The 27,630-nt window shown below is 43.3% G+C and overlaps 1 protein-coding gene, 1 long non-coding RNA gene and 2 pseudogenes across 2 annotated transcripts; 2 read left to right on the top strand and 2 right to left on the bottom strand.

The window, feature by feature from the left end:
• The first annotated feature begins 572 nt into the window (after positions 1 to 572).
• On the top strand, positions 573 to 6,251 carry LOC129839767 (mitochondrial import receptor subunit TOM20 homolog). Its single transcript, XM_055907407.1, has 5 exons — positions 573 to 818; positions 2,036 to 2,082; positions 2,717 to 2,798; positions 3,097 to 3,239; positions 5,363 to 6,251. Exons 1-5 carry the CDS (start codon positions 695 to 697, stop codon positions 5,408 to 5,410), a joined length of 444 nt encoding a protein of 147 aa, XP_055763382.1. The 5' UTR covers positions 573 to 694; the 3' UTR covers positions 5,411 to 6,251.
• Positions 6,247 to 13,485, bottom strand: LOC129839766 (RNA-binding protein 34-like; annotated as a pseudogene).
• A 1,336-nt stretch (positions 13,486 to 14,821) lies between these two features.
• Positions 14,822 to 27,630, top strand: LOC129839768 (tubulin-specific chaperone E-like; annotated as a pseudogene).
• On the bottom strand, positions 19,660 to 24,218 carry LOC129839769 (uncharacterized). The gene is made up of 2 exons (XR_008757069.1): positions 22,798 to 24,218; positions 19,660 to 22,288 (listed from the first exon to the last, which is right to left on the bottom strand). It is a non-coding gene; the product is annotated as an uncharacterized LOC129839769 (long non-coding RNA).

Genomic DNA, 27,630 nt, shown 5'->3' with positions numbered 1-27,630 from the left:
ACTTCTAGGGATTAGCTATCATCTGGGAGATGAAAAGTGCCAACTAAGGCCAGAGAGGCATAGGAGCAAGGCTCAGAGCAACTGGCATCATTTTTCGTAAATGAATTGGTCATAGCGAAAGCAAAATTGTACATGTTTTCTTACTAGTCTAAATGATTGTGCCACACCATGTTCAATATTTCACTTGGCCATCGGTTTGCTGCTGTGTAGTCTACCCCAGATTAGTTAAAATACCTAGAGTTGTAGTTAAATTGTTTCTATTTTTGTTACTCTGGAGAAAATACTGTTTAATTGTATCAAATGTGATCACTAGCCTGCTGCTTCTTTTTTTTTGATGAATTGCTACTGCACCCTTGTGGCACTTACATTTCAATGCGACAGACTACTACTTATATTGATTTGAAGAAATCCTAACACATCCCCCCCCCCCCATCTGGGTTCAACAACATCCAACACTTATATATTCAATCAAATGCATACGCTATCGGAGATATCATGTGATTGGGAATTAAAGGTGTCTTATTTTCTATCAGGCGTTCAATGCGGACACCCTAGCTGTCAAATTAGTCAGTGGTCCTACTGGTCCTTTTTGCTGCGAACTTGCGCCTGTGTGAGGTCATGTACCATCTTTGATATAAGCCAAAATTGAAGTATTATCTTTGTTAGCATAGACATATCAACCATTTCGGACGTGATGATGGGCGGTAAATCGAGCACGATAGCCGCCGGTGTTTGCGGGGCAATGTTCGTCGGCTACTGCATCTACTTCGACAGGAAAAGACGGAGTGACCCCAACTTCAAGAACAGGCTGCGAGAACGTGAGTGTTGTCCGCGTCCTTTGCAACCCGCTCCGATCTCTGTTTTGGGAGACCTGAGATGCAACAAAATGCCCGAGCCAGGCCGAACTCGTTATACTATTCCCAATTTGCGAAGTATAGAAGCTTTAATGGTAACGTTCATGGTTTGTGCATTATATCTGATTCATTAATTGTCAGCGTACTGCTAACCCCAAAAGTCCTACACTTAACTAGCCAGTGCTAACCTAGCTAGCTCCTAGCAGAGGACCGCTCAACTCTGTTCTCTTATATAGAGTTGAGCGTTTCTCACCTAACTACCTCCTTTATCATGTATTAATGTACTTCCTACTCACTCACAACAAGCGTTCTGTTAGTTGAATTCAGACATGGAGAGCTGCACATACCCTGATTCATTCATTGATGATGTGTTTTGAACTGCTATGTAACCTAAACCAACCATTCTAGGCTACTAGCCATATCAGACATAGAGCTTGCCAAGCAGGATTAAAAGCAACCTGGATAATCCTGGTGTTACTCTATCCAGGCCTACTACTCATGTAAGGCCGTGGGTTGTCGGTATGAAGAAGCTGATAATGCGCCTTCAGAGTATTAGACTGCAAACTTTAATGATGAGACTGCATAACTCATAAGGGGTTATAAAATAAATACACCTCCACACACTACATAATGGCAGTTCTGCCTCGTCTTCAACCCAGAATCCCTCACTCTAATACAGGAGCCAATTAGAATACACATATTGATGCATGTCACAATAAAAATCCTATACAGATCACATTCCAGTCCCACATTAACTAGACTACAATTGTAGCTGGACTACAGTATGAAAGATGGATTTTGGCTGTCAGCTGGCCACAATGCTTTATACACCGGCTTTACTGCAATTGAATGAGACATTTTCCTCTGTTAGCCTTTTTGTCATTAATCACTAGTTGTCATTTGCTACTTAGCAGCTACACTTAAATATTTCCTGATTCTGACCCGGGTAAGCCACTTTATCAAGGGATATCAGAAGGGTTGTGGATTATTTTGGAGCTTTGTTCAAAGCCGAAGTTGTACTTCAGGGTGTCAATTTAGGATGTTTAATGGGACTTCCTTACTGTTCCTAATCATAGTCTGGCATTGTAGGATTGCCTGAGAAACCAAGTTGTCTATGTACAAACAGGAGCAATCCCCAAAGCTATGTATATTAACAGTGATTGTGTTTACCTCTGCCCAAGGGAGGAGAAATCAGGCATCTGTAAAACAGGGGACAGGACTGTCTAAGGTGAGTAAAATCCCCTCAAGGTACTATTTCAAGTCTTTCTCAATGAACACACGTCTAAAGAAGTCATGTCTAGTACACTTCAGATGATACCTTGTGGATAATAATCTCCAATGACCTCAGGTGGAATAAACAGGATATCTTCACTGGCATGTATTGGGACACGGCAAGGTGATGGCTGGGTATGACTGATTTGAGACTGGAATTAGTGCATTTCCTAAACCTTTTGTCTGTACCGTGGTACCGAATTTCAGTCAACACAACAACTGTATAGCTCCCCAATGGAAGCAGACCTACTCGACGACACTCTTCCCTCCAAAAATGTGTTACTTAAGGCCCATATTCTTGACTCGTACAAGAACGGTTCTGTGGCAAACAAGCCATTGTTTTCCAATGGAGGAAGTGCAAACCCAGCAAGAACTGCTGAGCTAGGCGGTGCGCTAAGAGTTCACTTCAATTGAACTCTTACCTTACACCTGACGAACTGGCAAACCTCGGCGGATTGCCCCGACTCGTGTGAACAGGCATTTTATTCTTCCTGGAGCATCGGCCATCGACAACAGCTTTTCCACCCGTCTATGTTTCAGTTATTTCTTGACCAATGAAAAGAAAAGTGTGTGTTGTGGAATTCTTGCAGCTCCCAGACCTGAAGGATGCTGAGGCGGTCCAGAAGTTCTTCCTGGAGGAGATTCAGCTGGGAGAGGAGCTGTTGGCTCAAGGTAAACAAGTTTTGCTTAAATTGACATCACTTAGGCTGTGTGTGACACTCTATTCCCCATATAGGCCTGCTAGTGCACTTTTTACCAAGCGATGACCCCCTATTCCCCATATAGTGTACTACTTTGGACCAAAGCGATTGACATCCTCCCCCACTACTTTCGACCAGTGCAATGACACCTTGTGCCCCATAATGCACGACCTAATGTACTTTTGACCAGAGTAACGACACTGTTCTCCATATAATGTACTGCTCGTTTTGTCAATCTAAACCTCTTTGCGCTCGGTCTTCCGGTATAGGAGACTACGAGAACGGCATCGAGCACCTGACCAACGCCATCGCCGTGTGCGGCCAGCCCCAGCAGCTTCTCCAGGTGCTGCAGCAGACTCTCCCGCCACCAGTCTTCCAGATGCTACTCACCAAACTGCCCACCATCAGCCAGGTACAGTTCTTTTCTCCACTTCAAGGTCATTTAGCAGACACTCCTACCCTGGGCTGCTTACAGTAAATGCATACAAGCAAGGAAGCTAATGTATCTAATATCTAGTCAGAACTGCAATCCTATTCAAAATTGAGCTTGTGTAACAACCCCAACTCTAACCACCAGCCAGGTATAGTGCCTCTCATACATTTCAGGGTCATTTGCAGTTGCAGGTACTGAAAAGTGATGTTGCGCTGTGCTATAACCATTGCCACAATGTGTGTGCAACACAGTCTGCTACAGATAGTTTTTGACTAACTAACTTTTTAGTGCCCGCGTCTGCAGCAGGTACGATTCAGAGCAATTTACAGTAAGTGTATTCAAGCAAGAAAGCGAGGAAACCAAGTAGGGCTGGCCAATATGGCCTAAAAATTCTATCTTTATTTCTTAACATTGGTGAGTCACAATATACCTTGATTTTATTTTTAAACATTTTCCCTAAGCTTTGTTGCACAGTAAAAGGTCAATACACCTCATTTCAAACAGTCAGCAATAATCTAACTGAATTCAGGGCTTGTAAAATTATAACTAAGCTAAATACGATCCTTCCACAACCATAAGACTGACTAATAATTGAATTATTTGATTAATAGTTTAACCTGCTTTTAAAAGAAAAAAATCATTGATCTGTCTATGAAATTGCATTTATTTTTTACAAATTTAACCAGAACCGTGCACCAACTTCTTGTAGCAGGCATAATAGAACATTTTACACAGGTCTCGTAAAATCACTCAAGCACAAACCCACGCGCTAGTGAGTAGCCAGCTAATGTTTATTTCAAGTCTAACCAACTTGAATCTATTTGCTAGCTAACAAGGTAGAACAGTTGGAACTTATTTAGATATCGAAATCAAGTGGCCTACCTGGATAAACCGATGCTTATTTCTCAGAATGAGGATAAATTGCCAATTCCTAATGTAAATTTATTTTTATGCCCCATTGCACATTTATAAAAACACAGACTAGACAGCTGGCACATAAGTCTGTGGCTAAAATGCTGCTAGCGGTACAGCGCGTGACAGACTGAGCATGATTTTCCCACCATCATATTCATTGATACTCGTTTTAGTAGGGTCTGCTCTGTACTACATTTTGAGAGTTGACACACAAAACGGGTATCATTAGAAAGGTTAAGTTCTCGTCTATTTCAGTAACAGTGTCTATGCATTTCGGTGTTCCTATGACTGGTTCTGTTGGACCAAACCTCAAATGCTGCAAATAGCGAAGTTTAACGTCCTCTGTGACAACAAGCAGTTTCTTTCATCTTTGTTGTTGTGAGGGGCTTGGTGTCTGTGTGCTAGTGGGAAGGTGCACAAGGAGCAAAGGAGATGAGACCAAAAAGATACAAGCTCATAAAAATAATAAAAATGTAGATTCCTGCGATACAGGCATCTGAACATTTTAGCAAAAACAAATGTTGATGAATTAGATCTCGCCCAGCCCTAAAACCAGTTGTATTATATGCTAGACAGAAGTACAATCTGATTCAAATCAATTTGTTTTGGTCACGTGTTTAACAGATGTTATTGTGGGTGTAGCGAAATGCTTATATAAAAAAAATACTGCCATGTTGCCTAGGGGAATAGATGCACGGCTGCCCTCTTATCGGCACCATTTTTTTTCAAGAACGAGCTTAGGTAACAAACATGACTGAGACTGAAACACAGCTCATGACTTTGGTGGAGCTGTATGTGCCTCCAAGTACAGATCCAGCATACTGCTTTTACCTATCAAACCTTGTCAAAAAACTATGATGGTCTTTCTAACATAATGAAAGGCACCCCACCACACTGTTTAACCATCTTCAGTCCTTTCAGGGGCTGCATGTCTCAACCATAGAGTAGGAGTGCTGATTTTTAGGGTCAGTTTTTACCTTGAGTAAGAACATGGACAGAGCCCGTATTCATAATACATCTGAGTAGAAGAAGATGCTTTTTGAATATGGGCCCTGATCCTAGATCAGCACTTCTACTCGGAGACTCTTTTTATGGTTATGGTCCGAGATCAACAACGAAGAGGAAACTGGACACTTTTTGCATGTTTCTGGCTTTAGAATTTGACGTTATTTCCCTCTTTCCTGCAGCGTATTGTCAGCTCACAAGGTAGCTTGAATGAAGAGGACTTAGAATGAGGATCGTCGCTGGAGATTTCCCCTCGGAACCCTCCTATAACGGAGTGCCCCTAGATGCTGATCTTGGGTCAGTTCTGTATTTCCCCCACTAATGGTTAAGGTTGGGATTGGGGGAGGGGAAGCTGATCCTAGATCGGTACCTAGGGGAAAGTTAATCCCGGTGCTCCTATAACCAATTTTCTAGACAAGTCAGGAGAAGAGGTTAACTTTTTTTTACTCGCTTCTTGGAGGGTATTGAACATTCTTTCGCTTCTGTCCAAATGAAAGAAACATGAACCTGTCCCCCACACGTGTGTTACTATTGGTCGCATCAAATTACCATATCGTGATTTGCAGCAACCAATCAAAAATGCCTATCGGACAGCATTTTTATTGGATTCATATGCAGTTAGAAAAATACATTGTTTTGCTTCTCTTAGTGGTCGGTCTCTGGAAGGTGTAGCAAAGCATTTTACAATATCATCCCTGCAACCACTCCCACGTTTACACAGCTCTGGGACCATATGTATTAAGCGTCTGGAGTAGGAGTGCTGATCTAGGATCAGGTCCCCCCCTGCCCATGCATTCTTATTCATTGTGATCTAAAATGGATCCTAAAAAAGCATTCCTACTTGATACATATAGCCCCTGTATTAAAACCTCTTTCTACAAACTTCTTAGATCACATGTAAGGAACAAGGAAATTGAAAGAGTGTCTCAATGTTGTTGCTTCATTGTATTTAAGTTATTGCTTTGATTTCAGTCCGACATGGAGATACTTTAGAAAGTGATTGAATGTTCTGTTCAGTCATTAAGAGGTTGTTCCTCTTTGTAAGAAATCGAAATAAAAAGGTAAATGACACTTGCTTCTAAAAGTTTATTTAGTCTCTCGGGTATTAATGTCCAGAATAGTTCATTCATGTTTTCCCTACCATTAGGTGGGACCATAGACGTATAGTTGAAGTCAGAAGTTTACATACACCTTAGCCAAATACATTTAAACTCAGTTTTTCACAATTCCTGACATTTAATCCTAGTAAAAATTCCCTGTCTTATTTAGGATCACTTTATTTTAAGAATGTGAAATTTCAGCTTTGATTTCTTTCATCACATTCCCAGTGGGTCAGAAGCTTATATACCAAATACTAATTGAGTGTAGCATTGTCTTTAAATTGTTTAACTTGGGTCAAATGTTTCAGGTAGCCTTTCACAAGCTTCCCACAATAAGTTTTGTGAATTTTGGCCCATTGCTCCTGACAGAGCTGGTGTAACTGAGTCAGGTTTGTAGGCCTCCTTGCTTGCACATGCTTTTTCAGTTCTGCCCACATGTTCTATAGGATTGAGGTCAGGGCTTTGTGATGACCACTCCAATACCTTGACTTTGTTGTCGTTAAGCCATTTTGACACAATTTTGGAAGTATGCTTGGGGTCATTGTCCATTTGGAAGACCCATTTGCGACCAAGCTTTAACTTCCTTACTGATGTCTTAAGATGTTGCTTCAATATATCCACATTTTCCTCCCTCATGAAGCCATCTTTTGTGAAGTGCACCAGTCCCTCCTGCAGCAAAGCACCCCCACAACATGATACTGCCACCCCGTGCTTCACGGTTGGGATGGTGTTTTTCGGCTTGCAAGCCTCCCCCACTTTGCTCCAAACATAACGATGGTCATTCTGGCCAAACAGTTCTATTAGACCAGAGGACATTTCTCCAAAAAGTACAATCTTTGTCCCCATGTGCAGTTGCAAACCATAGTCTGGCTTTTTTAATTGGCGGTTTTGGAGCAGTGGCTTCTTCCTTGCTGAGGGGCCTTTCAGGTTATGTTGATATAGGACTTGTTTTACTGTGGATATAGATACCTTTGTACCTGCTTCCTTCAGCATCTTCACAAGGTCCTTTGCTGTTGTTCCGGGATTGATTTGCACTTTTCACACAAGTACGTTCATCTCTAGGAGACAGAACACGTCTCCTTCCTGAGCGGTATGACGGCTGCGTGGTCCCATGGTGTTTATACTTGCGTACTATTGTTTGTACAGATGAACGTGGTACCTTCAGGCTTATGGAAATTGCTCCCAAGGATGAACCAGACTTGTGGAGGTCCACAATTCTTTTTGAGGTCTTGGCTGATTTTCCCATGTCAAGCAAAGAGGCACTGAGTTTGAAGGTAAGCCTTGAAATACATCCACAGGTACACCTCCAATTGACTCAGGCTACTTGACATCATTTATCAGAAGCTTCTAAAGCCATGACATCATTTTCTGGAATTTTCCAAGCTGTTTAAAGGCACAGTCAACTTAGTGTATGTAAACTTCAGACCCACTGGAATTGTGATACAGTGAAATAATCTGTCTAAACAATTGTTGGAAAAATGACTTTTGTCATGCACAAAGTGGATGTCCTAACCGACTTGCCAAAACTATAGTTTGTTAACAAGAAATTTGTGGAGCGGTTGAAAAACGAGTTTTAATGACTCCAACCTAAGTGTATGTAAACTTCCGACTTCAACTGTACATGTTAATATATTACATTGGGTGGGATAGCCCCAACCCCAAAAAAACAACTGTTTCAACTGGAAATGTGGGTAGGCATGGATGTTACGTCAGGAACGCTTACACACCATCTCATGATATAGCTCCACTGACATGTTAATTGTACAACACATTTTATCTGCTTTAACAATATCAAATCATTTACATCACAACAGTCCAAAGGCACAAAGCACAGACCATCAAATGTGTACGACCTGCTTCCTTTTCCTCGGTTTGAGTTTCTTCTTCACAGCTTTTTTTCTGTTTGGGTCAGCCATCTCACCTTTGAAGGAAGAGGGGCCGGTGGTGGCTTTCGTTGCCCTGCCTGGACTTTTCTTGAATGGCTTCCCCATCAATTTGAGGCCCCTTCCCCTGCGGCCTCCCGGAAGACTTGTTTTGGGGACCGTCCTGGCCCGGGCTCTCCTTAAATCCCCCTTTGGTAGGCTCCTTCCCTGCACCCTTAGTCTCTCTTTCTTTCCCTCTGGGACCTCTATGCACCACTTTCTCCTTCTTCACTGACTTCACCCGGACTGACCTCCCCAGGAGTTTTGAGCCATCTAGTTTCAAGGCCAGCTGGACCGCATCGACGCTCTACAACAAAAGCTTTAGCCATTAGAGATGATGCAGGGGGTGTAGTTAGAAAAGATGTTTCGTAATACAGATTAGTAGTTAGTCTAAACCCAAACTGTGTGCTGCTGCCGTATGGGACTTGGCCAGCTCAGTAGTGGGAAGACTGCTGTAATGCATACATAACTGCTTCACACACATCTCTGAGCAGGTTGGGTGTGTATGAAATGTGCGTTCTTTTTCTCACCTGGAATAAGATGTAGCCGAAGCCCTTGCCCATTCCAGAGTTCTTGTCCCGCACCAGCCGCACCCCCTCCACCTTGCCACTGTCCTCAAAGTGCTGTCGCAGTGGCAATTTGTTTATATCTGCAAGTTAATACAGTATAACCTGAATTTTATCGCTTTCCTTTTGACTGAGACGTTCACAGGAAAGTAAAACCCTCTTAAATAGCTACTCCCAGACTGGTAGACTGACAATGAATATTGACCTCTTGTGATCGTGCTGAAAGACAAAACTATTTTATTCAATGTAGCAGCATCCTTGCTCAAACAAGTTTATATAAAAATCAAAAGATTAAGCTAATGTCAATTTATCACCTTAACTGGATCAAACTGTCAGCAAGTGCATTCTATTGCCACCAAGTATACCGATGTTAACGCTAGGCAGGTTCTGTGCTTTTTAAAATGTCATGGGACACTTACCGATGAACTTTGAGACCCTGTCGACCCAGATGTGAAAGTTTTTCTCAATCTCCATGCCGTTCCTGCAAGAATTAAAGTAATACTTATTAACCCACAAGGGCATAAACATAACACTTGATAATCTCTCGGACAGACGCAAGTAACATATGACTGGGATTTGACGCCTAATGAGGAACTTTGTTCTGGTACGCAGAGTTTTGACACTGATCATTTGGAGAAATCACGATTTCGCAGGTGCTCACATCTTCGAATTTCTGAAGGGAAGTGTAATAGAGCATCTGACGCAATTAAGCAAGACTTTAGTTCTGGGTTTACGAGATTATGATAACTTAAAACAGACATGATAAAATTCAAGTTGAATGCTTGCCAGTTACTGTACCTTTCCAATGCCTTCTCGGCTCCTTCCTCAGCTTCGAACACCACGTAGGCATTGATGCTCTGCTTCTTGGGGTGAACCTTGTGTCTAGAGGGAAAGCAACAACAAAAAGTACAAATGCATGCGTCATGTTACCACGGATACTCCCATTCAATCAGTGTTAGCATTTCTCATGGTAAAAAAACAGGGAAACTTACTGAATAGCTGCTACTTTGTGTGACATGGATGGATCCTCTTACCTGCAAGGAAATTGATATGTTTTAGCTTCACCGATCAGGGTTGAGTCTTCAGAAAGCGTTGTATTATTCAACTTTTATCCATTACTATGAAGCATTCAGGAAGTTCTACCCTAGTGGAAATCAAATCAAATTGTATTTGTCACATGCACCAAATACAGATGTAGTAGACCTTACAGCGGAATGCTTACTTACAAGCCCTTAAACAATGCAGTTAAGAAAATACCTAAAAAAAAAGGTAAGAGATAAAAATAAAATTAAAGAGCAGCTGTAAATAACAATAGCGGGGCTATGTACCGGTACCCCCTGTATAATGTCAATGTGCGGGGGCACCGTTGTCGAGTTATTAAAGTGACTATGCCCAGATAAGAGTAGCAGCACTGTTTCAGAGGGAGGGGGGGGGGGGGGGGGCAATGCAAATAGTCTGGGTAGCCATTTGATTAGCTGTTCAGGAGTCTTATGGCTTTGGGGTAGAAGCTATTTAGGCGCCTCTTGGACCTAGACTTGGCACTCTGGTGCCGTGCGGTAGCAGAGAGACTCTATGACTAGGGTGGCTGGAGTCTTACAATATTTTTTTTTAGCGCCTTCCTCTGACACCGCCTGGTATAGAGGTCCTGGATGGCAGGAAGCTTAGCCCCGGAGATGTACTGGGCCGTACCCGCTACCCTCTGTAGTGCCTTTTTTTTTTATTTTACCGTTATTTTACCAGGTAAGTTGACTGAGAACACGTTCTCATTTGCAGCAACGACCTGGGGAATAGTTACAGGGGAGAGGAGGGGGATGAATGAGCCAATTGTAAACTGGGGATTATTAGGTGACCATGATGGTTTGAGGGCCAGATTGGGAATTTAGCCAGGACACCGGGGTTAACACCCCTACTCTTACGATAAGTGCCATGGGATCTTTAATGACCTCAGTCAGGACACCCGTTTAACGTCCCATCCGAAAGACGGCACCCTATACAGGACAGTGTCCCCAATCACTGCCCTGGGGCATTGGGATATTTTTTTAGACCAGAGGAAAGAGTGCCTCCTACTGGCCCTCCAACACCACTTCCAGCAGCATCTGGTCTCCCATCCAGGGACTGACCAGGACCAACCCTGCTTAGCTTCAGAAGCAAGCCAGCAGTGGTATGCGGTCGGAGGCCGAGCAGTTGCCATACCAGGCAGTGATGCAACCCGTCAGGATGCTCTCGATGGTGCAGCTGGACCATGTTTGTTGGTGATGTGGACACCAAGGAACTTGGAAGCTCTCAACCTGCTCCACTACAGCCCCGTTGATGAGAATGGGGGTGTGCTCGGTCCTCCTTTTTCTGTAGTCCACAATCATCTCCTTTGTCTTGATCACGTTGAGGGAGAGGTTGTGCTTGCACCACACGGTCAGGTCTCAGGACCTCCTCACTATAGGCTATCAGGCCTACCACTGTTGTCATCAGCAAACTTAATGGTGTTGGAGTCTTGCCTGGCCGTGCAGTCATGAGTGAACAGGGAGTACAGGAGGGGCCTAAGCACGAACCCCCGAGGGGCCCCCGTGTTCAGGATCAGCGTTGCAGACGTGTTGTTATCTACCCTTACCACCTGGGGTCAGCCCATAGGGAAGTCCAGGATCCAGTTGCAGAGGAAGGTGGTTAGTCCCAGAGTCCTTAGCTTAGTGATGAGCTTTGAGGGCACTATGGCGTTGAAAGCTGAGATGTAGTCCATAAACAGCATTTTCACATAGATGTTCCTTTTGTCCAGGTGTGAGAGGGCAGTGTGGCGTGCAATAGAGATTGCATCATCTGTGAATCTGTTGGTGTGGTATGCAAATTGGAGTGGGTCTAGGGTTTCTGGGATAATGGTGTTGTGAGCCATGACCAGCCTTTCAAAGCATTTCATGGCTACGGATGTGAGTGCTACGGGTCGGTAGTCATTTAGGCAGATTACCTTAATGCTCTTGGGCACAGGGGCTATGGTGGTCTGCTTGAAACATGTTGGTATTACAGACTTAGACAGGGAGAGGTTGAAAATGTTAGTGAAGACACTTGCCAGTTGGTCAGCGCATGCTCGGAGTACACATCCTGGTAATCCGTCTGGCCCTGTGGCCGTTGACCTGAAAGTCTTACTTACATCATCTAACTCACTCAAAATGAGCACTCACATTGTCTGATGATGGGTGTGAGATGAATCTAATACAGTGAATGGAGTACTTACCACTGATCGAATGCTTTCAATGTCTCCCTGATCCTTGAAGACGAGCTGTAGTGTCTGAAAAACCAAACACAGAAACAGCATACGGCATATTTGTATTTTCACTTGATCACCATTTATTTGCTTTGATTTCAAATGCTATTTGATCCCAGGTCTGCTTTCAACATACCTAAATGAGATTATGTTCACCGCTTATAACACAACTGGGGCTGCTGTTACCTTCTTTGTGCAGCTGGCAGGAAGGTTGCCGACAAACACTGTTCGGTTTTGCTTTACCCCCTCCTCCGCAATTTGGGCTCCAGTCCTCTGTTTTTTTGTCTGCCTCTCCTCCTCTGTCGCACCCCCTTCTCCCATCTCAACATCTTTCCTTTTAGTCTTCTTGGGCATCTTTGTGACCTGTTCAGCTTCGTCAGCATTTTGTAATGCACTTTCTCTGAAAGCGACAGAGAAAGCTTTTATCTATCAATCTACATCTTTTGCAGGATATTCTTTTGCATGTCACATTTTGCTCACTCAATTTACTGAACAATAATATATAAACGCAACATGAAACGATTAACGATTTTACTGCGTTAGTTCATGTAATGATATCAGTCAATTGAATTAAATTAATTAGGCCCTACTCTACGGACTTCACAATTGAATACAGATTTGCATCTGTTGGTCACAGATAGGGGAGTTGATCAGAATACCAGTCTGCTTGATGTAACACAACACATCTCCTTCGAATAGAGTTGATTAGGCTGTTAATTGTGGTCTGTGGAATGTTGTCCCACTCCTCTTAAAATGGCTGTGCAAAGTTGCTAAATATGGTGAGACCTGGAACACGCTGTCGTACATGTAGATCCAGAGCATCCCAAACGTGCTCAATGGGTGACATGTCTGGTGAGTATGCAGGCCATGGAAGAACAGAGACATTTTCAGCTTCCAGGAATTGTGTACAGAGCCTTGCGACATGGTGCTGTGCATTATCATGCTGAAACATTGTGTTGGCGGCGGATGAATGTCACGGCAACTGGCCTCTCGTCATGGTATCGCTGTGCATTCAAATTGCCATTGATAAAATTCAATTGTGTTCGTTGTCTGTAATTTATGCTTGGCCATTCCATAACCCCACCGCCACCTTGGGGCACTCTCTGTTCACAATGTTGACATCAGCAAACTGCTCTCCCAAACAATGCCATACACGTGGTCTGCAGTTGTGAGGCCGGTTGGACGTGCTGCCAAATTCTGTAAAACGACGAAGGCGGCTTATGGTAGAGAAATTAACATTCAATTCTCTGGCAACAGCTCTGGATATTTCTGCAGTCAGCATGCCAATTGCAAGCTCCCTCAACTTGAGACATCTGTGGCATATCTGCACATTTTAGTGGCCTTTTGTCCCCAGCACAAGGTGCACCTGTGTCAAATCAAATATTATTGGTCACATACACATATTTAGCAGGATGTTATTGCGGGTGTAGCGAAATGCTTGTGTTCCTAGCTCCAACAGTGCAGTAGTATAACAATTCACGTCAATATACACATCTAAAAACAAATGGAATTAAGAAGAAAAAAAAATAGATTGAGCAATGTCAGTGGCTCATGTTCTTCATCCAGTGATATACATATGAGATGATTAAAGCAGTATGTAAACATTATTAAAGTGGCCAGTGATTCCAAGTCTGTTTATATAGGGCAGCAGCCTCTAAGGAGCAGGGTTGCGTAACCGGGTGGAAGACGGCTAGTAATGACTATTTAACAGTCCGATGGCCTTGAGATAGATGTTTTCAGTCTCTCGGTCCCAGCTTTGATGCACCTGTACTGACCTCGCCTTCTGGATGATAGCGGCCTGTTCACGCCGAAAATGTACAAATAAATGTACAAAACATTCTTTAGCCTCCACTGTGCTTACTACCAGTTGAGTAAAGGAACACAAAACATTGACTCAAAGGGAAGCACCAAATGGTAAATATTGTTATGTCACTCAAATAAATAAATATGGATTATTATAGAAACTGCTTAACGTACTGTTTGGCCCATGAGACTATAGAATCATCTACAACAGGACATCTTTTGACATTAAAATGTCAGTTTTCATTATAGTAAGCTGTAGGTGTCCTGGAGGGCAGGTAGTTTGCACCCGGTGATGCGTTGGGCAGACTACAGTACCCTCTGGCGAGACCTGCAGTTGCGGGCGGTGCAGTTGCCGTATAAGGTGGTGATATAGCCCGACAGGATGCTCTCAATTGTGCATCTGTAAACGTTTGAGGGTTTTAGGGGCCAAGCAAAATTTCTTCAGCCTCGAGGTTGATGAGGAGCTGTTGCGCCTTCTTCACCACACTGTCTGTGTGGACCATTTCAGATCGTCAGTAATGTGTACGTCAAGGAACTTGAAGCTTTCCGTTAATGTTGATAGGGGCATGCTCCCTCTGCTGTTTCCTGAAGTCAGCGATCATCTCCTTTGTTTTGTTGACGTTGAATGAGAGGTTATTTTGCTGCACCTCTCCCAAGGCCCTCACTTCCTCCCTGTAGGCTGTCTCATCATTGTTGGTAATCAGGCCTACAAATGTTGCGTTGTCTGCTAACTTGATGATTGAGTTGGAGGTGTGCGTAATCATGGGTGAACAGGGAGTACAGGAGGGGGCTGGGCATGCACCTTGTGGGTCCCCTGTGTCTAGGATCAGCATCTGGGCTGGCAGCCTTGCGGGGGTTAACACGCTTAAATGTCTTACTCACGTTGGCCACAGAGGAGAGCCCACAGTCCTTGGTGTGGTCTGCGTCGGTGGCACTGTGTTATCCTCAAAGCGGGGGAAGGTGTTTATATTGCCGGGAAGCAAGACGTCTGCGAAGTGGCTGGTCTTCCTTTTGTAGTCAATGATTGTCTGTTGACCCTGCCACATACTTTTGTGTAATGATCATCTTGATACGCCACCCTTGTCAGGTGGATGGATTATTTTGGCAAAGGAGAAATGCTCACTAACAGGGATATAAACAAATTTGTGCACAATATTTGAGAGAAATACATTTGTGCATATGGAACATTTCTAGGATCTTTTATTTCAGCTCATGAAACATTGGACCAACAATTTACATGTTGCGTAAAAAAAAGTTACATTTAAAAGTGTGCGTTTCCCGAACTACCTTGTATTACCAACAATGTACAAATTGAACATAATTATTAACGTTAGATACATGAGGATACTCGTGGAATGGCGACTAACCTCTCTCCGGAAAGTGTATTTTTCATGGTCAGTTCACTTCAATGTTCTCGATGGTTGATTCCAGCTGGTTTGAATGATGAGACAATCTTATAAAAACGTGATTTTTATCATGGAAATAATTAATCAAATAATTTGCACGGGAAGTTATAATGAACACATCGCATTAGAAATATGTGTTGATGCCAAAAAGAAATGTAGCTATTTACTCACGTTTTACTCCATGAAGAGCTGTCCTTCACCTAATTATGTCCTACCATGCACAACGCAATTGTAAATGTTCCCTAGCTGTTACATATGGGTGGGCTTTCATCCAGTGATCTAAATATAGATGCATTGATTGTTACCCGACTATAACGATGATGGCTATTTAAACAATGACACTAAAATAACGTTTATTGCCGGTAACTTAATCATTAATAATCTATCAAACTTGTACGGCAAACGTGTGCCTCATCATATTCAGTTACTTCCTATCGGCGTTTGTGAGCTGTGATTATTTATGCTGCTGCGAAATATGACCAAAACTCTCTGATTTAAGGTAACTTTCAAACACATATTTGGAAATAACATTACAGTATATCCATTCTGTGGACACGTGGTCCTCGTGTTTCATTGGCAGTGAAGATGTTTGTAGTAGCCAATCAAATAAAGCCAAACAACATTGCAGTTTCTTGGGAGTTGACATGACAGCAAGTATTTTAGCTAGCTAACGTTATTACCTAATGCTTTCTTAAATAGCACTGTCAAAGTACAGCAAGTAAGTACAGAAGGCTTTACCTGCTCATTCTTTTTCATTGCACATATATAGGTCGACTTATACCCAACGTTATAGATTCAGTGAGTTCAATGAGAGTCCCTTGCCAGACACAAGCCACCACCATGGACGAGTGCCTTCCATCAGACGCAGTGGGCAGACGTGTGGCGGGGAGCGTGGCACGGTGCGGTTTGTTGGCACTGTACCACCAACTGCGGGTAAGCTAACTAGCTACAGACGGCTTGGGATATCGATATAATAGGCAAAATGACATAAGAGTTATCCACAGTGTGTGTGGCAGCACTGTTTGAGAGAAATGCACAAGTATTATTGGTCATGCACTATAACCAAGTAACGTTACTTATTCAATGCCTGTGCTTACCAATTCCTCTGTGCTTAGGGTTGTGGCTTGGTGTGGAGTGGGACAACCCTGATCGAGGCAAACACAATGGAAGCCATGAAGGTGGCCACTACTTCACGTGCAGGTGAAGTAAACCATATCTAGTATCTCCATGATGGTCGCATGACATAGGTGTCATCCTAATTACTGTTAACCCATACGTAAAATCTTCTGTAATTTGGTCAGCTGTGTGATTAATTTCTGTGTTCATACCTGTTAGAAATTGAAATTCTAGCAAAAATGAAGTCTCCGCCCTCAAAAAAGGAAACAGATATTTGTTTAGGTTTGGAATGTGGCCGTGATGTGTTTTTGCTGCTCTCAGACCAAGGTTCTCTCCCCCTCCACCCCACCAAAGGCACCCGAAGGGAGGCTCTTTCGTCCGGCCCAAGAAGGCCAGCTTCGGGGTGGACTACCTGACGGCCATCAGGTGGCGTTACGAGATGGAGGAGAGGAGATCCAGATCTCCACGAGGACGGTGGAGATGGTGGGCTTCGAGGCCATCTCAGAGAAACAGAAGTAAGGGGACAACAAGGCTTCGGAGCCCGAGAGTGAGAGGGCATTTTAGTCCAGGATTAGGCTTAATCTGATTTAGGGAATCTGTCCCAACGTGGGCTTATTTGAACAGTCAACTCCGTATGTACTGTTTGCAATAGTTAAGGAATATTGTTAAAGCATGCCACCTATACCAGAGGATGCCAGTATCAGGTCCCCAAAAAGCGGTTTCTGACCTAAATGGTATTCCCTGGTTAAATAAATAAATATAAAGTTAAGAATGTTATAAAAAAGGAGGCTAATGCACTTTAATTGGGACTGTTGAACTGCACCACTCTCCAACAGAGTTTGCACTTCTGATGCGCAGTCATCTGTACTTATTCAGTGAAAAGCATCGTTGTCATCTGTGCTTCTCCGCAGGGTGGAAAACCTCACCGATGTTGCGCGAGGTTTCCGGCCCCTGCAAACGAAATCCAAAACACCACTCCCCGTATCCTTTCATTTAGTAGCTTTTAATTAGTTAAATAAGTGCCCATGTCAAAAAAAAATACAACTATCATTTTTGTTCATTTTAATTATTTATTTTTAAACCCATTTATTCACCCATTTGGGCCAATTGTGCGCCGCCCCATGGGTCTCCCGGTCGCGGCCTGCTGTGACAAAGCCAGGATCTCTAGTGGCACTGCTAGAAACTGCGATGCAGCGCCTTAGACCGCTGCGCCACTCGGGAGGCCACAAAATTGTTCATGTTAATAATACTTGAGTGCACTTCTCTGACCTGGAATTACTGTGATATGTAGCGACATTACACCATGTTTGAGTCCCAAATGGCACCCCTTTTCCCTATATAGTGCACTACTTTTGACTAGGGCTCTGATCAAAAGCAGTGTGTGTTTATTTGGGACGCAGCCCCCCCCTGGTCCTGTTAGTAAATGTACGGTCCACCCACCCAATTGAATTAGCTTGGGGGAAGCATTGATTGGACATTTAGCTGATGGTACGCTACTACTGCATCCTTAATGGTCCCTGTCAGACGTGCTGATGTTGGGCCTGTGTGGGAACCTCCTGTGCTGCTGGGACGACATGATGGCCGTCACGGAGCAGATGGAAGGAACTCAAAGAGCTTCAGCTAAGGTAGATCACACTGAATAATGGTGTGTGTTTTTGTGCCTGACCTTTCTCAACCTCTGATCCCCTCACTGACGTGTCTCTCTCTCGTCCTCTGTCCCCTCAGCCACAACAGACTGCGTGTGCCCTCCAACCCTACGGTGCGACCTCGGACCTTCCCCTGCCTCAGGGTCCTCTCCCTCACCAACTGTGCCCTCACGTGGTGACAGCCACCACCCTGTACCCTTCCCTTAGGCATTATGGGTCTCTTTCTCAATGCATCTTTCCTCGATTCCTTGCATCCTCTATGCTTACATCCTCAAAACCCATTGGAGAAGAAGACTGGAGGGAAAGAACCTTGGACTTTATCCACCTATATGGTTGAGAAGGAGATAGGATGTGAGGAATTGATGATGGATTCATTCAGATCGATCCCATCTGAAGAAAATACAATTTTGCAGGCTGATTTTATTTTTATAAGGTGTTTTTGTACCAGTTAATACGTTAATAGATCATTAAGTTGCAGTGCACGATATGTTAATTAACGAGCTGGTGCAAACCTGTGAAGGCCTAATGAAATGAGAAAAACTTCTCTATATGCTGTCTCTTTACATTTATCCTCTCTCCCTTTGGTGTTGGTCTGTTAGCTGCTTGAGTGCGCCCCCATGTGGCCACTGCTGGAAGATCTCTACGTCTCTGAGAATGACATCACTGAACTGCAGAGGTAAGGTTTTAGCCGTTTTGAGTCTCCCTTACGATTTAGTTTTTTTAAATTTCTGAAACAACATATAGAACTGATGTGTATTTCCGCCTCTTTCGCGCAGGCCAAACAATGTCTTACAGTCCTTGGCAGTTTTGGATCTCTCAACAAACCCTTTGGTTGATGGAACCGTACTGAGTATTGCCTAACTGCCGAGGTAAGAGCGAGCATAACCCTACCAGCACAGCCACTTGTCATAACGGTTCTCTACGTCTTATGACAAATGACATAGCCCTGTCGGTAGCTTGGACTTGGGCATTGACAGTTGTTGAGAGTACTTTACTTTCGTGAGCAATAATCAACAAAACATATTTTTTTGTATACATACTAATATCCTAATAAATGTGTATTTCGCTATTTGCTTAACATTAGCATTTCAATGAATAAGCATTTGTAACATTCATAATAACTTGTGGCATTTACCATAAAGTGTAACCTTTTTACATCCATGAATTTCAGACTGGAGAATCTAAATATGTCGAAGACTGGTTTGTCAGCCTTGAGGTTTGATGATGCACTACCTGGTAAAGTTTACATCCACACTTTTTTCGAAAACGTTATATTTTTTGTGTGTTTGTTATTGGAAGTCAAGTTGAATGAACATATCAGGAGAGATATTTGAACAAGGTTTCCGAACATGCATATGGATCTGTGTTTTGATGACAGGTAATTTCACAACGTGTACAACTGTAAGAGCGAAAGATCAACATTGAGTATGCTAGTATTTTTTTCCCCATGTCTTCTGAAGGTTGCATAACAGCAATGTTTCCTGCCCTGAAAATTCTCACAGTTAATAGCGACAACATTTCAGAGGTGAGTATCGTCTGTGAGTGGAGATGAAACGTTATGAACATTTCATATCACGATCGTGACACATTGTCACGGTTATCAGTATTATCGCGGTATTGTCAAAATGTGCTGGAAATGTTCAAAAAGTACTGATACATACACAGGGAAATAATTTCACCAAGTTTTATATTGAAAACCAACAAATACAATTAGCAGCACTATGCACTTTGTGCATAGACATTAAAATAATAACATTAAAGATGGCACCATGTGGCCATGAGAGGTAAAAGTTTCCCTCGTGGAGGTTTAAATGAACACAACCTTTAAGGAAGCAAATCAAATGTGCATATAAAAGCAACACAAGTAAAGCAATGTGCACGTAAGAGCAATACAACCATATGTAAACACATCCAATGTGCACGTAAGAGCAATACAACCATATGTAAACCAATCAAATGAACAGCACTGATTGTATGTCCGTTCTCTCCTTCATACAGAAATAAGGTGCTGCTGGCCTAACGTCCTGTACGGATGCATCTTTGTTCACTTGAGAATGAAATGTAAAAATGTCAGCATATTTACTTGGTCCGGTTTAAGTAGTGATCTGCGAGGGGAGACAATGTGCCCGCTGGCACTGAATACCCTCTGATGGCACGCTGTTTGCTGGGATGCACAAAAGCTGCCTGGCAACCCTGTCAAGGTGAGACAGCTCTGATGCATGGTCCCTCCACCACACCAGTGGATCCTCTTCTGCTGGAATGGGTGGCAGAGACAGGTAGACCTTGATCTCTTCTTTCACTCTGTCTTCTGGGGAGGTCGGAATCTGACCCTCTTTACCTCAACAAGGCAGCAGAGAGGTGATCTTTCTCAGCAACCCAGCCAGGCCTTTCCCCTCTGATGCCGCTGTGGGGGTGGAGGTGCTGCTGGTGCTTTGTGGTTCTTCCCTGACTTGTGCAGCTGCCAGCTTCAAGGCCTCCTGGACACAGCTGTCAGTGTCAACTTTTGCAGCCTCAGGCTCATCTAAAAAGCTCCTTTTGAAGCGTGGGTCAACGAAACAAGCCATGTGCATGACTCTTTCTTTGCCTTCTCTGTGTATCTGTTAAACTTCTTCGGGATCGGTGTCCCTTCCACGGGACGGTTGAGCTAACCTAGGCTAATGCGATTAGCATGAGGTTGTAAGTAACAAGAACATTTCCCAGGACATAGACATATCTGATATTGGCAGAAAGCTTACATTCTTGTTAATCTAACTACACTGTCCAATTTACAGTCGCTATTACAGTGAACGAATATCATGCTATTGTTTGAGGAGAGTGTCTAATTTTGAACATGAAGATATTAATAAACAAATTAGGCTGTCTTGATACAACATTTTGAACAGAAATACAATGGTTCATTGGATCAGTCTAAAATTTTGCACATACACTGCTGCCATTTAGTGGCCAACGTCGAAATTGCACCTGGGCTGGAATAATACATTATGGCCTTTCTCTTGCATTTTAAAGATGGTACAAAAAAAATACAAAATCATGTTTTTTTTCTTTAGTTCTTCGTATTATCTTTTACCAGATCAATTGTGGTGTTCTCCATTCTTTTCACATTTCCATAAACTTCAAAGTGTTTCCTTTCAAATGGTACCAAGAATATGCATCTCCTTGCTTCAGGGCCTTAGCTACAGGCAGTTAGACTTGGGTATGTAATTTTAGGCGAAAATTGAAAAAAAAGGGGTAAGGTCTTCTCTCATTACCCTTTTCATCTCCTTTGTCGGGGACGGCTCCGTATCCTTTTCCACCAGAACATCACGGTGATGTGGTCCAGGACAGGCTTGATGGCTGACAGTGTCTCTGAGCAAGTTTACAGATGCACAGACTGAGGAGCTGGCACAGTTGCACCATGACACATGCCGGTATCCTTGGACATCAGATGCCATGTTCCTCTTTCACCAGCCAGTGTCGCACAGACTGGCTGCTGTTGGCTGACGAAACGCTCAAGGATCTTGTGTGTAGATCCCCATCAGGTCACCACATGGATCAGAGCCTTCTGTGGCATGTTGAGGGCAGCTTGCTTTTCTCTCAGTTCTCTCCTTCTCTTCCAGCTTCGTGAGAAGCCTTGGATGAGATGACGGCACTCCTTGACTGCTGTGTCAACTCTCTGAATTGTCAGAGCCTTTGAGATGGCCATGTTCAAATTATTGCCAAAGCACCAAAGCCACAGATCTGGGAACTCTTCAAAAGCCTTGATCATGTTTGTTGCGTTGTCTGTGGTTATGCAGACAAGGTCTTTCTTGTTGATCCCACCCACTCTTTCAGCATATTCTCAAAAAACTCTGATGTTGTGAGTCGAGTGATCTTCTCGGAAGAACTGTGTTTCCAGGCAGTTTGATCCCAGTCGCCAGTCTGGGGTGAGGTAATGGATAGTGAAGCTGATGTAGGGTTGACCACCCTCGCTTTCGCTGGTCCAGAGGTCAGTAGCTGCAGCAAACCGTATGCCTTGAGCCAAACTTTTTCCAACATCAGCTTTAACCTGGTTGTACAGGTTTTGGGATTTCAGTCTTGGAAAATAATATTCGTGATGGCACGGCAACCTTCATCAGCCTCAGAAAGCCAGGCCTCTCAACAATTTGAAATGGCATCATGTCCTTTGCAATGTAATATGAAAGGCCTGCAGTGAGGTCTTGAGCATTTATTGATGTGGATGCATAAGCAGCCTGCCTTTTTAAATGCTTGCTTCAGTGTCTGTGTCACAACTGTAGATGAGGGACCAGTAGCATCACTGGGTTTGCCTGCTGCACGCCCACTCTGTAAACAAGGGAATAGAAAATGTTTTATTATTATTATTACATTATTATTATTATTCAACCTCTCTCTCTCACACATAGTCTGTCTTCTGTGTTGCATTTGAGTATATGCAATGACCCCATGCACAATTTACATAAATACAAATGAGTCTTAAGAAGAAAGTTGCAATGAGCCCAACAATTGACATAAATACAGGAGTCTTGTATAGGAGTCTATAGTGTTTCTCCCGTTGGAACACTTTTACAACCAAGTCGACGACTGCCGGATTTTAAATGAACAAAATGTTGTTTGGGTGACTAAACTACATAACACGGTGCATTGGGCGTATCGAGTCTGCAGACACACGACTCATACAGCAGCAGAACAACGGGTAGTGTTTTTACAAGAGTAGGTAACACTGAAAGCTTCAGTTTACATTATTTACACGCTATTAGCAAGTTAGACAAACCATGATATTTTCCTCCATTCCGAAGTCCCCACATCATGCATTGAGCTAAAAGTTAATTTACCTTGCATTCGCTCTAAAGTAGTGGGTGGTGGTCATGAAGATGACTCGAGATTAAAAGTGTTGCCCCCTTTCGCAGAGATTTTCTCTCTCTTTTTGCTTGTTCTGCAGACAGGGTCACCATCTTCGATTAAGTTTCCCTCAGCACTCTTGTAAAACCCAAAAATACGACCACACTTCACAGCTCTGTCACTGCCTTCCGCCATGTTTTCACACAAAACTAAACCCACGTTGCATGCTGCGCCTGCGCCAGACTTGCTAACTTTGGTTGATGCTGGACAGTATTTACCGTGAGTTTTTCAAACCTCTGTAATCAAACACGGTTTTAATGATAATTAACATTTCAAATGGTCATACTAACCGTCGGGAATTTTACCGTGGTTTATCGTGAAACCGGTAACCGTTTCATCCCTATCTGTTAGTAAGGTCTCTCTTCTAAGAGAGATTTTATTTTAATGAAATGTATCTGGATATATGAATGATGAATTACTAAAACTAATTTGATGAATGTCACTAACGTTAGTCTGCAAAAAGTTAATACTTGTTCTGTAAAGATAGGTAGTGGGGGGGGGAAAGAAAGTTTTCACATGTAACTCAACCCTTTATCTCCCCTTTCTCTCTCTTTCCAAACTCTACACACACACCCTCTTGTGCTTACACACTGACACTGCAATACATACAACAATAAAAATCACACATTCAAACACACAGTCACTGACACACACTCTTACAATCTCATTCACTCACTGACACACACACACACACAGTGGTCGGTAATAAACGAGCTAGAGAAGCTGCAGAGCCTGGTCCGGTTGTCTTGTCGGCAGAACCCCCGGCACAGCCATGCAGCTGCTCATCGCCAGGGTGGGCCGGCTGGAGGCCCTCAACAGGTGGACGGTGAGGCCCCGTCCTCCATTTAACGCTACCGCCAAACCTGGGTGTGTTCATTAAGCTCCATTTTTAATACACACGGTTCTGAAAGACAGACCCAGCTCCTTACAGTTGATCCACACATGGCTGTCATGCAATATATACTGGTGCGATTAATGTTCAGCCACTGCGCGCAAGCGTAAAGTGATAGCTGTGATAGATCCAGCTATATGTCTTCATCCCAAATGAATGGAAAAGATATGCACCGAAGAAAACCAGGAAATTAGACGGTGCTTACTGTATCTTCATTCGAGATTTGAGGCATGTAATAGCTGGATCTACGCATGTCATGGGACGTGGTTTCATCTAGACATTGTGAAATGTTCCTATTTAAAGCTATATATGTTTCCTTCTCGTATATCCCCCTATGAATCTATCAGTGTTTGCGGATGCGCTTGCTGAAATCCTCCATTCTCTTTCCCTGTTACCGTGGTTACCTGTAGGTCCTGCCTGAGGACAGGAGGGGGGCGGAGCTGGACTACTGCAAGATGTTCGGGCTAGAGTGGCTGGCATCCGGGGGACACCGAGACCCCCAGCAGAACCGCCCCAGTGCTGAATTCACCGCACAGCACCCCCGCTATCAGTCTCATACAGAGTGAGTCAAGAGTGGTACATTCCTCCTGAGGTTTCCCGGCCCTGTGCTGCAACACCCTATTTCAGACTGAGAAGTGGTACAGCCCATCCTATATCTACTCCACTATAGGCATTTCTGAAGAAAAAAACATTTAATGTCTTGTTATCTGCCATACTGCTACCCATATCGCGAGAAAGAAGTGATACAACGCAACCCATGTCACCATGCCGTCACTCTTACAAAAGAGACAATGGCGATCCTAATTCCCGCCCTGTATCATGAGTTCAAGGAATTTACAGAGGCTCGATATCGTTTGTTTTTCAGAATACGGAGCTCCAGAAGACAGCGAACTGAAGAAGCAGGAGCCATTTGCGTTGAAAAATCAGCTCTTAAGTGAGTCCTCCTCACTTCTCCTAAGCCTAATTTCTACAGTCCCGTGTAGCTCAGTTGGTAGAGCATGGCACTTGCAGTGCCACGGTTGTGGGTTCGATTCCCACAGGGGACTAGTATAAAAATGTATGCACTCAGTACTACTGTAAGTCGCTCTGGATAAGAGCGTCTGCTAAATGACGTAAATGTACAGATTGCAACGCAAGAATGCAATTAGCTATGCAAAAGGACAATCCTATATAGTTGCATCAAGTTACAAATTCCGGGGCTGCACACATTTGCGAAAAGCAGTGTTTCTTAATCTTGGTCCTGGGTTTTTTGTCCTAGCACTACACACCTGATTCCACTAATAAACGTATTATCAAACATTTAATAAGTGTAATCGGCTGTCTAGGGCAAACACTAAAATGTGTCCCCCAAGACCAGGATTATGAAGCGGTTATGGAATGAATTAGATAATTTTTTTAATGATTTGGTAATAACCTGTAATGTGCTGTGACCCAATAAACACATATAAATATTTAGTCAGGAGACGAGTCAGAGTATCAAAATTGCATTAGTTCGTATAAATAATATAAAATTTCATACGACCCCCACCAGGCATAACAACAACATTTGTTTGTCCGGATGAGACGGACCGAAAATCTATAGTGAAGAAACTTCCAGGTAAAGACTCCCACCTGACTTCATCAGCTAGTTAGATGGCATTTGATATTATTATAATGATTATTATTATATTATGTGCGATAGCTAAGCAAATGAATTGAGGTGTGCATGGATGTGCCGGACTCCAGACCACATATACCCCCTGGCAAATTTGTATCCCTCTTATTGTTTCTCCCTCTGTCATTTCTGACTGCTTTGAAATAACAACACAAAATATGTAAGGAGGCCGGGACCCCGATCTCTGGTTCCGTTCAGCACGATAGTGGGAAAAGGATATACCTGTGCCAAAGGTCTTTTTTTTCATTGAGGGGCTGAAAATGAAAGAAAAATCTAGTTTAATTCCACACAGGTATGGAGGATGTTTAGTAAGAGATACTTAACCAGGCAATAGGAAACGTGTTGGACGTTTTTGAACAGTGTGTTTCGGGCTCTACATCCAACAACCGCAGACTTTGGATTGTTTGCACTTGTTAGGCAATGTTTTGGGCAGCATGCACACTGCATAAAGTTGCCTGCTGTTGACTGTAGACCCACGTGAAAATGGCACGTCAAATTATGAAGTGCTGTTTGGATAAATACACTGCTCAAAAAAATAAAGGAAACACTTAAACAACACAATGTAACTCCAAGTCAATCACATTTCTGTGAAATCAAACTGTCCACTTAGGAAGCAACACTGATTGACAATACATTTCACATGCTGTTGTGCAAATGGAATAGACAAAAGGTGGAAATTATAGGCAATTAGTAAGACACCCCCAAAAAAGGAATGGTTCTGCAGGTGGTGACCACACACCACTTCTCAGTTCCTATGCTTCCTGGCTGACGTTTTGGTCACTTTTGAATGCTGGCGGTGCTTTCACTCTAGTGGTAGCATGAGACGGAGTCTACAACCCACACAAGTGGCTCAGGTAGTGCAGCTCATCCAGGATGGCACATCAATGCGAGCTGTGGCAAAAAGGTTTGCTGTGTCTGTCAGCGTAGTGTCCAGAGCATGGAGGCGCTACCAGGAGACAGGCCAGTACATCAGGAGACGTGGAGGAGGCCGTAGGAGGGCAACAACCCAGCAGCAGGACCGCTACCTCCGCCTTTGTGCAATGAGGTGCACTGCCAGAGCCCTGCAAAATGACCTCCAGCAGGCCACAAATGTGCATTCCATTTGCACAACAGCATGTGAAATTTATTGTCAATCAGTGTTGCTTCCTAAGTGGACAGTTTGATTTCACAGAAATGTGATTGACTTGGAGTTACATTGTGTTGTTTAAGTTGAGCAGTGTAGTTGCACTGATCTACTGTTTTTATACTCTTCAATCTCTTTGTGCCAAAATGGGAGATCATGCATGTAAGATCCTAATGAAATGCTACCATCTGTGTGCGACCTTCTGTGTAAGAGCAATTGAAGTGACGGTAACCTATTGTATTTTAACGGAACACTCTTTTTGATGTGTTTTAGATTCCATGATCGTTCAGAAAGGGAAGGGGCTGCTCTACAGGCTGCTAAAGATACCGGGTGCTGAGTTGAAACTCTCCTACACTAGCTCAAAGGTAAAGAGGTTTGCTGACAACAGCAACTGCCCTATACTACCTCAAAGGTAAAGGGGTCTAGTTTTATTTGGTGTAACCATACTCGGCACTCATATGTGAATCTGTTTAATAGACCAATGGTACAGTATCACTTTCATAGCAGTGGAAGGGACTCCCTAAAACGCCATTTGTCTTTCCTCAGATGGAGGGCAAAGAGATTGAGATCGACAACGACCTGAAACCGCTGCAGTTCTACTCCATCGAAGACGGAGACGAGGTCCTTGTCCGCTGGTTGTGATCAGCAAAGGTCCGGATTGGTTGCCTGATGACTCAAACTGAATTTTTCCGCTTCCGTGGCATAACGTTTGGCAAGGAGTTTGGGTAGCCAGGCAACCGGATTGGAAGTTTAAGCGATATTCCGAAATCCATGAGATAAATGTACAGCACTAAAACTGGGACGAAAACACAGCGCAATATCTATTCAGCCAGAGGAGACCAATCGATGTAGGAGAAGGAAACACTTGGGTTGTGTTCATTTGGCACGAAACGGAAGAGAACTGTCCAAAACGAAGTGAAACGGGAAAGGAACATCTGAACTTGTCCAATAAGGGACCCTAGTGTCATGTGCCCTTTAGAACACAACCCAAGTGTGCACTATGTGAACAATTTGTGTATTTGTATTTATTAGGATCGTATGAAGAGCTTACATCATAAATACAACAATTAATAATGCAATAAAATATTACAAAATTA

This window comes from Salvelinus fontinalis, chromosome 40 (genome assembly GCF_029448725.1).
Source record: "Salvelinus fontinalis isolate EN_2023a chromosome 40, ASM2944872v1, whole genome shotgun sequence".
In the NCBI taxonomy this organism is placed as follows: domain Eukaryota; kingdom Metazoa; phylum Chordata; class Actinopteri; order Salmoniformes; family Salmonidae; genus Salvelinus; species Salvelinus fontinalis.
This window is presented reverse-complemented; position numbering and strand designations above follow the sequence as displayed.